We start from the raw sequence: 12,327 nt of genomic DNA, 5'->3' as shown, positions 1-12,327 counted from the left end.
AAGTTAAACTATTTTGTTTTTTCTCCTGTAGTATCAAGTTGTTTTCCTCTTTCACAGCCACAGCTATGGAAATTGTTACTGATTGAATCCAAGTGTGAAACTACAAATACACTTTCATTTTGCGTGTGTGTATTTATATGTGTGTATATACGTATATTCATAATATCTATATATTACAGGGTTCTTCCATGTAAGAACATGGGAATAATATTTTCTATTTAATTTTTCTTTAAGTGCTGCACTGCAATTTTTCTTTAAGTGCTGCACTGCAGCACTTAATCACATGAAATAAATAGTTTATGTACAATACTGCTACCACTGAAAAACAAATACTGCAACTAGAGTTACTGGCCTTAAACTATTTAAGGTATTTTGAAAGTATTAATGTATCTTTAAAGATAAAATTGTGCAATATTTTTAACTTGCCACCTATGCAGTCAAAGAACAAATGGCTTTTATGTGTAATGTCTAACTATTAAAGTTACTAACAGAGATGAGGAGAAATACTTTCTTTCTTGTTTTAACTCTGTGTGTTTAATTTGTATTATTGAAAATAGTCTGTGGACAATCAGTTTCTTTCCTTGGTGGGCTGCTGTGTGACTTGCATGTCATGTTGCGAGGAGCAAACGTGCATGGCTGTCTTAGGTTGTGCGTGGGACTGCTTATCAGTAAAATGCAGCAGATCAGTGTGTACATTGATAAGAGGCCAAGAGTGGAAAATGGATTGGCCTACATATGTTGATATTGCATAATAAAGTCCTTCAAATATTAATAGGGTAAACAAAGTTCAGACTTCTTTCATTTTGTTACTTCCCTATGTAGGTGTTTGTAATTAGAATATGTATTAATATTGTAAATTATTGAAATGAATCATAGGAATGCTGTGTTTCTGTACAGAAACATATGCTAGTCTACACTTAAATATGCATTACCTCCTTTTTCCTTTTCTTTTTAAGAGAAATACCAGTCGTCAGACAAAGCCATTGAAAGTACAAGTTATGCATTCATCTATTGTTGCCCATCAGAGCTTTGGTCTGAAGCTCCTAACTTGGCTTGGCAGCATTATTGGATATTCAGGTGGGCAAACTTGAACGTTTTTTGAGATAAGTTAGAGAATATTGGCGAGGCAAGCTGAATTCCTGAAGCAGTGTTGTCTGCTTATTTCAGATATGTAATATATAAGGCAAAGCTATTAATAACTTGTCAGACTTCATTCTGTTTTCTCTTACTGGAGTGCTGTTCTCAGTTCTAACTTCAGTGTGAAAGTGCTACCAGTCTTACTTAGTCTTCTCAGATACTGTTTTCTGTTTAGTTGCTGTTGAACAGAAGCTGAGAATTGCTGTCAAATGCTCTATGCCAACAAGCTATTTTTCAGTCCCTAGTTCTTTTTAAATGAATGCGGTAAGCTGAAAATAACCTGTCTGATTAGATAAACCAAAATTATTCAGAAGTAATTTGATGAATGATGATGGAAGTGATTGCTTCAGATTTTTTGTTAAGTAGAACAGAGAAACTGCAAGGATGTGTGGAGGTTTTTGGGTAAGTATAGAAGCCAACGAAGTATTAATCAGATATTTAGAAAGAGGTTTCTTCAAAGGAATCAAGATGCACAGTATCATTTTTATGGGAAGGCTCTGTGTTTATTTTGGCTTGGTTCCTCCTTTGTCCTGATGAATCATAAGGTTGTGAAGATGTGGAGCATGAGGGGAAATAAAAGGAAAATGTGTCAAACTGCTGTTATGTAGAAATGTAGATACAGTCTCCATTGCACTTTGTGTTCTATGCATCTGTAAATGTTAACAAGAATCATTAGCAAAGCACACTCAACTGTAATATTGCATATATGTTCTGCGTAGGTACAAGATGTCTTCAGATATTGTATGTGTTATTAGACTGATAGTTGAAAAAGTAGCCAAAATTTCAGGCACGGGATCTCTGTATCATGTTACCTTTTTTTGAAATACAAGTAGTTTATGTTTGTATAAGTTAATTTTTAAAGATACGTAAATCAAACTTTTCAAAAGTTACGGTAGCGGTTTGTTCAACTATTTGCCAGCGTTGCTGGCAAAGAATAGGTATTAATAGAAAGGAGAGACATGAAGGTATTTAATTTCTGAGATAAATTTTCCTTTCAGTGTAATGTGTAGGCAGACACTGCCTTTCTCATACTCTTTGAGCCCAGTTTTGTGCCATGTCATTTGTGCCAGGTACTGAAGTCACTAATTTTGAGCGCTAAATTACAGTTGCAAAAAGTAACTTCAGTATGTTAATTGAGTATCAAATTACAGATTAAAGTGTTGAATTTATAGTGTGATTTGTGTGTGTAGTGTTTCTGAAATTCTGCGGAGTTCAATTCATTAAATGCAGTGTCCTTTATGATTCAGAAGGGCAAAAAAGTGTGATGGTAAGCAGTATGCATATGTTTTGTCTGTAACCTACGTGCTCAACTACTTGAAATGCCTTACATACCTTGGGATGCAGTCTTGCAACGTACTCTGGAGTCTGGTTTTGTGAAATGCACTTTTGAAGAAGTTGGTTTCCCTTAGCTTTTTAACAAACACACCCAAACATCTAGATTCTGATCAATCTTTTAAACAGCCTGTTGCCATTCATCTGTAATATGGGGTGATAGAATTGCACTGCTTGGGTGGTTACACTTAAATGTCCCTGACCAACGGGAGATTGGCAGGTGGGGAGGGGTCTTCTGCTGTGCCACAAAGTTAGGTTGGATGATTGCTGTGAAATGAGTTTCAAACTCTTGTCAGTGAATAAAAGCAAAAACCTTACTATGGACCTATGGACCTTTGTCACAAGCTTGACTACCACGTCCTTTCTAGCAGATGTCAGTTCTTCGGGAATAAGCATCTATTTGCTATTTGTTGAACAATGCAGTAGTTTACATGAATTTGTTACCCTTCATAACAGTAGTTGGAATTGAACTCTGCAAGGCAAAAACAAAACAAAACAAACCTGCTGTAGGGGTTCACGGACTATATAGAACTGCACCACGCAGCACATGGTATGGTATACATGGGACTTAAGCCACGGCCAACTCCTACCTAAGAAGCAGGGTGCAGAAATACGGGCCAATGCGTGTAAGTCATAGAGTTGTATTAGTGAACATGCATTACCTGCTGTGCAAAGCTAGGTTGAACATTGCTAATATGAGCATGTCTGTGTTCTGTTCTGTTGCAGATGCAGGCTTGTCTGCAAGCATATAATAACTTACATGTTCATATAATAACAATTATTACTGCTTTCCATTAGAAAAAATATGTAGAGAAGCTTTAAAATAATAGCAGCTAGTAAGTGTAAACAAAAAACTCGTATATGAGTCATTTCATATATTCATTATATTTTCCTTTTGCTAGGATTCTAAACAGGAAAAATATAACCTAGAAAATTAGCCTGCTGTATAATTATTTCTTATATTAGTAAGCCAGCAGCACTTCTAAGAAAGCACATTTTTATTTGATAACTTTGAAACAAATGGTTGTGTTTGGCAATTTTCACTAGGTTCCTAATGTTCCCTAAGGTTAATGTGAAACTTGCGAGGTATAAACTATTTGTGTTTCTATCAGCAAAATATGAGCAGTGTTACTCAGTTGTCAAGGAAAAGAGGGCCCTATGGCTTCCACTGTGTCTTATGAAAATTCCAGTATATTAAAATAATGTGTAAGTTTGCATTTAAGCTATAACTAACTTACATAATTTCTCTTTATTAAGACGGCCTTCGTCGAATATTGTGTCAGGTTGGTTTACAGGAGGGGCCAGATGGTGAAAATTCTTCTCTTGTGGATAAGCTGATGCTGTATGATTCTAAACTGTGGAAAGGTGAGTTTTCTCAAACTTCTGGAAAATACTAAACATTGCTATGCATGTAAGTTTTCCCTTTACCATATCTGGTAATGTTTGATCATTTTTACTGTGGTGTATTGTAGATAGAATTGCCTGATTTATGATAATCTGTCTCTTCATGATGCACTCCAAATATACTGAAGACAAGAACATAAGGAGACCATTTGGAGATGGAGTTGGCTTTAGATGGGGTTGGTTTTAGCTCTAATTTTTCAAAGTAGTCTGAAATTAAGGGTGACTTGAATACGCAAATGATGGTGGTAGTTAAGGGAAATTGAGTAAACAATAGAGTGATTGGGGTTTGTCTGCTTTATAGGATCTCACCATCTGTATCATATCTACCAAAATGCCTCTTTTTAAGGGATAGGGCAGAGGTTTTCTGCTTTGACTTGTGTTTGTGTTCATGAGGTATTCTTAAGTGTTCTGAGAACGTTCAGTGAAAACTACTGTTCTGTTATTTTAGAGCCCTTAAAATTTTAAAAGCCCGATTGGTATAATGGGATTGCCTAGAAAGTTGTAGTTTTGAGGAAGTGGAGATAGTTAATTTCTTTTCCACCGTGGATTCTGTGTCTGATTTGATATCCTGATATCCTGAAAGGGCATGTAAGGTCAGGTGTAAGAAAGACAAGCATGAAGAGAAGGCAGAGAATGATGCAATATATCTGTCCTTTCCTTATTTAAACATGAATAAAGTATTTTGAAGATTGCTGCCCTCCCCCCAGTATCTTTTGTTGTTCTTCAATTCTGAGGTATGGATATCCTAGAGTAGTGACATCTCTTTGTGGTCTGTCTTGGGAACTTCTTGGAGCAGCAGTAAAAGAAGTAAGGTGGAAAATGGTATGGAGAAAGTAGTATGGAATAAATGATTCTTTTAGGTTTTGTTTATCTAATACCTTTATCTTGTGTGAATGAATTCCTGGCACTCACATTTTTTTAAAACTTTTTTTTTAACCGCAAACTTCGTAATCTGAAAGGTACTACTTTTGTGGACCATTACGGCATTTTTAATACAGATTCTGTTAGGATAATGTCTTTCATGTAAGCAAGGAGTAACTTTCGCATTTCTATTTCAACTTCAATATTTCTCTACTTTTTCATGTATTCCATAGTTACTCTGCATTAAGGAAATAGTGTAATGGCTTTTGACTTAAGTGACCTACAGAAAGAAATGGTACATACATGCATGTATTTCCAAGCTACATACAGTCAATTCTCATTTGTATTGATAATATTTTCTGGTATGCTGGTCAGACAGACTAGAAATTCAGAGATAGCTAAGCTGATTATTTTGCAGAGTTGTTCGCAACTAACAAAATTTATTGCAGTTCCCAGGACTTCTCATAATAGTGTGCTCTTTTTTTTTTTTTTTTTTTTTTTCCCCCGGGCCATCCAAATCCTCTGTTTATCCTGAGGAAGAGTAGAGTTGCCTTCTTGTTTGCCTGACTTGCCTTATATTTGAAGGTTTATGTTCCCATTCAACAGCTCAGCATTATCTTATACAGGAGTAATAAATAATGCCACTTGAAGAATTTTGTTTTATGTATTCTTCTTTGGCTTTTGCTACCACCTGACAGACTTAAAGCAGCATCTGCTCTGAAATGCACACTTACCTCATTCTGTGAAAGTTTACTTGTCTAAATGTTTCCATAATATGTTGATAGAAAATAGTGACATGCAATATTTCATTCATTTTTCTTGACAGGAGCTAGAAATGTGTATCACCAGTTATTCATGAGCAGTCTACTTATGGATTTGAAATACAAGAAACTTTTCGCTATCCGCTTTGCAAGAGTAAGTATCTTTCTTACAAAGAGCCATTAAATGCTTAAACCGTCTAGCAAAGAGAGTTTAGTTAGCATACAGTGCTTCAAATGAACTGTTATCCAGAATTTTTTTCCTTTTTTTGGAAGTGAAAAGTTGAAATGAAATGCTGAATACCTTATTTCTGTCTTCAAAATATTAGTTATAATGGCATCTCATCTCCTGGGAAGAAAATGGGCTTTCCAGGCTCCCCAGAACTAAAGCAGTTCAGAAGTTTTTGTCTTCACCGTCAGCTATGCAGCTATCACTTCTTAAGAGCTAATCTCTTTTCCTTGTTGAGGTGTAAACTGTTACAGCACTACTCAGAAATAGTGCTGAAATTCAGTTATGCTGATTAGTATTTCTGCAGTAACTAATATTTGAAATGCTTTAAATCAGCACTGCAAAATTCTGCTCACTCTGATGAAGACCAATAACTTTTTTGAGTAGAAAATAAAATATTAACTTTTATTGTGAAAATGAGAGTGAGTAGATCTCACGTGTGAGCAGATTAAGTTGTCATGTTCTTTGTACAAAATTTCTATATAATAATCCCTAAGAGCTACTCTTCCCTTTATCGTGGCATTAAAGTTTCCCAGAGCAGACATTTAAATAAAAAAAATCAGGTCAGTGTGGATTAGAGGTGAATTTCCCCTTGTTGTTTAGAATTACCGGCAGTTGCAGAGAGATTATATGGAGGATGATCACGAACGGGCAGTATCGGTGGCTGCTCTGTCTGTCCAACTCTTCACTGTACCTACTCTGGTGAGTAGTGCCTGTCTTTCTTTTAAAAACTGATAGTTGGCACTCCTTGCCTTTTTTTGCCTCCTTCTTAATAGAACTATGAGCGATTGCAGAGTGATTTTATGAAAGATGACCACGACAGAGAGTTCTCAATTGCTGACCTCTCGATACAGATATTCACAGTGCCTTCTCTTGTAAGTACTAAAAGACCAAAAAAGGAAATCTTTATTTGTTAAAAGCAACTCGAGGTTCTTGAATCAAGACTGCAGATTTCTTTTAACATTACTGTGGAAATGCATGGCACTGCTGCTGCACAGCAGTCAGACTGTTTACATACATTGCTATGGATTTAGAAGGTAAAGTGTTCAGCATTGCAAAGTTTGAGTCTGACTTCCCAGAGTGGGCTGGGTATTTTTCGTTTTTCTTTTTATGTTTTTCCTTTACTTTTTGTAGAAAGGTGCTTAAATGTTTATTTAGAGACACACACATAACATTTACATTCCTGATCATACTGAGCCACAGTTACTGTTTGTAGAAATCTACGTTATGGTTTGCATATCACAGTTTGGGAGCGTACCATTCTAGTGCAGTTTTTAAAATGATCCACTTTATGTTAATTTTCCAGTCAACACAAGTGCAAGCAAGAATTGTCTCATGATATTCCCTACTTCCTTTGGTACTTCTAGACTTGGACAATGCCTTTTTTCAGGTTTCCAGTTAATTTTTGTTACAGTGCTTCAGGCACTCTTACTTCTCTCAGCTCACTAACTCTGGTCTTTCACCAGCTTATGCTTGTTTGGGAAACATCTTTTTTTCTCCAGTCTCCAAATCAGTTTGTCTTTGCTTGCATTACAAACTAGACAAATTAAACTTTGGAGCTGTACTGGAAATAAAAGTCTGATTTTCATAGCCAGAATTGTTTAAAAAATGAATGCTTCTGAATCCTTCCAAATTTAATCAACTTAATTGAGCTCTAAAATTCAATAGTAGCATGGCAATTATGATACTGAGGAAACTTTTTTCCCAGTTTCCTAGGGCTGGATGTTATTCATGGAAATTCAACAGGACCTCGGGATTTTGTTTCCATGGTTCAGTGCAATATTGTGTTACCTCTTTTAATTTTGATGCTGTCAATAAGAATGTTCCAGTATTCAGATTTACAGTTAGACTTAACCAATGAGTATTATTCAAATGGTTATGGTATTATTTTTTCCTTTGGCAGGTGGGGTGGTGGAATATGTGTATTAAAACATTTTTTTTTTTTTTAAAAAGGAATTTCAAACACTTCCTTAGAGGAGAATAATTAGTGTCCCTTTTACATGTTTTCTATTTCAAAAGCCTGCAAAAAAAGTAAAACAAATTGGTTTTAACTGTTTTGTATAAGTATAGAATAGGCATGACATTAAAGTAATTATGATAAGCTCCTACCATATGAAATAATTCTTATTTTTTATATATTTAGAGCCGTTTGGATTAATTCTTAACTGAATGAGTAAGTTGAGGAATGTAAAACGACCCTACCGCCTCCCAGTAATATTTTCAAACTGATCTTAGTAATTTCAGAGTTTGAGCTGTCAAGTTACTGAGGTTGATTGGTTTTGAGGGAGGATGGGTGGTTGTATTGATGATGATTTTTTGGGGGAAAATGTTAACCATTAGATTTCACCACCACCTCCCCCGCAGTAGCATTTTAGAAACTGTATTTTAGAGTATCATTAGCAACTGCAAGAACCCAGAAGCTCTAGTCAACAACCACAGTGTCATTGAGGTAGATCAGAGTACCCAATCTTCTTGAATCTACCAGTCACATAATAAAATCCTCATGGGATCCGAGAACTGCAAGACTCATCCCATTTACCTTGGAGAACCAACAGAAAGGGGGAGTTCTGGAAGAGCTCACAAGTAGGAGATGGCAGTAACTTCTTAGTGCCCCCTACTCTGTTGTGAGGTTGGGTTAGGTCAGGGTTGGGTGTGGGAGACGATCTTTGTCAGACTTGGCAATGCCTGTTGATTTGTTTCCTGCAACACGTGGATATATGCAGTAGCCCTTGAGGGGAATCATAAGTCATTTCACATAATTTCCATGTGGAAATTGCACTATATGATTCCTTAGCAGTTCAGAAGATGCACTGTTCACCACAGTGCTTGACAGTTTGTAAACAGAAAGCAGAAGAGCTGTTACTCCCCTAAAGGGCTCATACTTAAATTATATGAGAGGAGACAACACATACTTAAAGGGAGGTACAAGTTAATTATAAGACACATAATAACATGTCTTGTCATAATTATATAGGTTAGCAGGAGCCTGACCATAGTCAAACCTCTGTACAGAAGGGATCTGAAGAGAGATCTGGATTATGATAATTTCTCACTAGATTACTTTTTTCTTCTGTGAATATTTGGAAAATTGGCTTCCAATATGTTTTTCTGTTTTAATTATTGATGTAACTATTTTCGATAAAAATTCATGTATTCTATAAACCTCATGGTGCAGAGTGAAACTCTTGTTAGCTGTGTCTGTTAATTACAGCAAATTTCAATGTACTTTGGCATAGGCTCGAATGCTAATAACGGAAGAAAATCTCATGACCACTATCATCAAAACTTTTATGGACCACTTAAGGCACCGTGACATCCAAGGCAGGTTTCAGTTTGAACGTTACACTGCTCTGCAGGCTTTCAAATTCAGGCGTGTTCAGAGCCTTATTTTGGATCTCAAGTAAGTATATTAACTATGTGCTGATTTGATCAATTGAGGAGGGGAAAAAAAATAAAATTAACACTTGTATCTTTCTAATGTACCCAGGTATGTGTTGATAAGTAAGCCAACTGAGTGGTCAGATGACTTGAGGCACAAGTTCCTAGAGGGTTTTGATGCCTTTTTAGAATTACTCAAATGTATGCAGGTATGTAAATCTGTGAATTACAAAATTTGCACTGTGTTAAAGCAGGAAGTTAGCTATCATGCTATAAAAATGGAGGAAATTTAACGTACTCTCCATTTTATAACTTCAGTGCAGTATAACTTTTGGAGTCGTCACGTTTTCCTGAAACATAATGTCTCACCTAACTTTTTTTAATTTAGTTTGTTGTAGAAGGCAGTAAAAAGGAAGAGTGGTTCAAAAAGAAAAATGTCATTTTGGACATATTTTGCAGCTATACAGGCAGACAAGACAGTAAATTGTGTGAGCGAAATCTGGTCCATCTTAACCAACTTCCCCTCATAGCGAGAGCTTAAGTGTCAGCAGAGTTGCTCCTTGTATTGAGAAATATATAGTTCCTGACATACAAATAGACCTCTCCACTGTAGTTTTTTTCCCCCAGCCTTTTCATGTGTTACGTTACCTTAAAAGGAGTATTTTAAAAGCAGTGCAGCTTTTACAAGGGCAAATTGATTGTATGATCAGTAAGTCAGAATCACTCCCGCTTTTCAATACTTTAGTAGCATACCTTTCTCAGTATTTAGCTTTCATTAGTCTGTTTATGATAGTCTCTTGAATATATTGTAATCCTCAGATCATGCTGTTTTTTTTTCTTATGCCAAGAGCTGATTAGGTACTGTAGTAGCCAGTCTTTACTTAGTACTTAACTGCATTTAATAGCACATCCCTAGAAAACACATTCAAAAACCAAAATATGTAGGTAAGATAATGTATGTATGCCAACGTTGTTGTACTGCTCATAATACTGAAATCTCTTCAGGTGTTAATAATAAATAGAGCTCATATCCAAAACCTTTCTTGTCCCAGTATTCTTCTCTTCCAATTCCTGTTTCATTTTCTTGTTGTTATTTTGCTGTGTGTAATTCCTTTTCAGATGATCCCAAGCTTCTTTTTTGCTGTTGTAGCAACAATATGTTTATAAGGACAGATAGCCACTGTCTCACACTTATGCTAATGTTATCAACGCGTTTCAGTGATATATTGTTGAAATGCATAATTCTTTTTGTTCTAGGGTATGGATCCAATAACTCGTCAAGTAGGACAACACATAGAAATGGAACCAGAATGGGAAGCAGCATTTACATTGCAGATGAAATTAACACTCGTTATTTCAATGATGCAGGACTGGTGTGCTTTAGATGTAAGTTCCTTCTGAATCGTTTTTCCATGTGAATATGTGAAGGGGAAAAAAACCCAAACAAATGTGTAACAATTGAGCAAGACACATAGCTGCACCATAAGCCAAGATAATCTTCTCTGAGCAAGTGCAAATCTTTTCTGTATTTAAACACATCTTTTATGGCTTGAACTGACCGAGTCATAAGAATGTAGTTAAGCCTTTTAAAAATACTGCAGAGAGAGTTCTGTCATGCGTCTGAAAGTTGTGATCATCACAACACTATCAGGTTATAATTATCAGAGAAGAGGGAATGGAGGAGTAGGCCCTGGATCTACCAAATGCTGCCTGATTATAAATCAGGTTTCTACTCCATACGTGTTTCAAGTTTTAGGAGTACGGAACTTCAGCATGGTAAAATATGGCTGTGGAACAAGTGATCCTAGAATATTTGAACATTCAAGCTGGCTTTAATCTGTCACTGTTAGTTAATGTGCAGGTTTTACTAGCCTAGCATGATCATTGCTCAGAAAGTTCCCATAATATAAGTTACCAAAAAAAAAAAAAAACCTAGTGGGTGTCTCATCAGACATACCTTTATGAGTTTTGCAATCTGTGTCCCCCTTAATTCAGCTCCTTTTGTTGGATTCCTTATCTTAATTTTGCAGGACTGTTAATAAAGGTAAAAACTCCAAACCCATCAGGCTTTTTTATGATGGCTGTGTTATTTTGCAGAGCTCTGTTTTTTTTCATAATCTCTGTAAACTGTGATCTTTCTTTTAGGAAAAAGTGTTAATTGAAGCTTACAAGAAATGCCTGACTGTATTGATGCAGTGTCATAGCGGTTTTACTGATGGAGAACAGCCTATTGTTCTCAGTATGTGTGGACATTCAGTTGAGACCATCAGATACTGTGTTTCTCAGGAAAAAGTTAGCATTCATCTCCCAGTTTCTCGGTTACTTGCAGGTATGAACTAGTGTAAAAAATATTTCAGGAAATGAAAAATGTTGTATAAATGTGATTTGTATTTGTGTATACATAAGGAAACACACGACAGTTGTTTAAAGCCTGAATAGGATGCATTTTGGCCGTTTTCTAGCTGTTTGATAGCCTCTAGGCAAAATGTTCCCAAGCATTGGAGAAGTTGTTTATCGTTTCAGGCTTGGGGGAGATTGTCTCATGCCTCTGGATTTGTCAGTGGGGTGTGTTCTAGGCAGTTACTGCTGCTTTTTCCACTTGAGTGATGCAAAAGAAGTGCAACAAAATATGGACTGTAGTTGACTGTTTTGAAATATGTTTAGCTGTCAGATTGAATAGACTAATCAACATTCTGTTAGAGAACAGATTTGTCAAACAGATGTGTCACTGGAAGATTAAGCTATGTCTTTCTCTTTGTATTATGCCTATCTTATTCAACAGTTATGTTGAAAAATATTGATGAATTTTAGTTTATTCAAGGGTAATGAAGTGAAAAAGGTAATTCTTAGGTAAAATACTATGCAGCTCGGTGTTAAATAACTTTGAGTGTTTGAATCTTTAAGCAAAATCCTTGTAGCTTTAAAACAAAGCAAACCAGAAAACCCTTCTGTATTTTGTAGGGGCCTCATTATAGCTCCTGAGGTATTTTATAAACCTCTAAGGACTGATGGAAAGGATGACGTATCTGTTGTTGATAATTTGTCATGATAGACCAAGGACCCTTGGCTGTTGCTGTGGTGACGTGACAGAGTCAAAAGAAAGGCAAAAATCTCACTTGTACTTCGAGTTCTATACAGATACAATGGGAAAACTTTAATTCTCCTAAAATGTATGCTTTGTAATATGGCTTGTCAGGAAATAGCTGTGTAGCTCCAGGGTGATGAATC

At 36.0% G+C, this 12,327-nt stretch overlaps 1 protein-coding gene across 2 annotated transcripts in view; it reads left to right on the top strand.

The window, feature by feature from the left end:
* Nucleotides 1-12,327, top strand: part of UBR2 (ubiquitin protein ligase E3 component n-recognin 2) — a 59,759-nt gene that overhangs the window by 15,422 nt on the left and 32,010 nt on the right. The window contains exons 8-15 of one of the 2 annotated variants that reach the window (XM_072856823.1): nt 957-1,077; nt 3,727-3,834; nt 5,561-5,649; nt 6,498-6,596; nt 8,958-9,121; nt 9,209-9,308; nt 10,357-10,485; nt 11,245-11,428. In XM_072856823.1, the coding sequence (XP_072712924.1) occupies nt 957-1,077; nt 3,727-3,834; nt 5,561-5,649; nt 6,498-6,596; nt 8,958-9,121; nt 9,209-9,308; nt 10,357-10,485; nt 11,245-11,428 (994 nt within the window). Of the gene's footprint in view, nt 1-956; nt 1,078-3,726; nt 3,835-5,560; nt 5,650-6,324; nt 6,424-6,497; nt 6,597-8,957; nt 9,122-9,208; nt 9,309-10,356; nt 10,486-11,244; nt 11,429-12,327 lie in introns of both variants that reach the window. The other variant, XM_072856824.1, reaches the window with a different exon arrangement.

The sequence above is a fragment of the Ciconia boyciana genome, chromosome 3, assembly GCF_034638445.1.
Source record: "Ciconia boyciana chromosome 3, ASM3463844v1, whole genome shotgun sequence".
In the NCBI taxonomy this organism is placed as follows: Eukaryota; Metazoa; Chordata; class Aves; order Ciconiiformes; family Ciconiidae; genus Ciconia; species Ciconia boyciana.
Note: the sequence above shows the minus strand (reverse complement) of the source record. Positions and strands in the feature narration are given on the sequence as shown.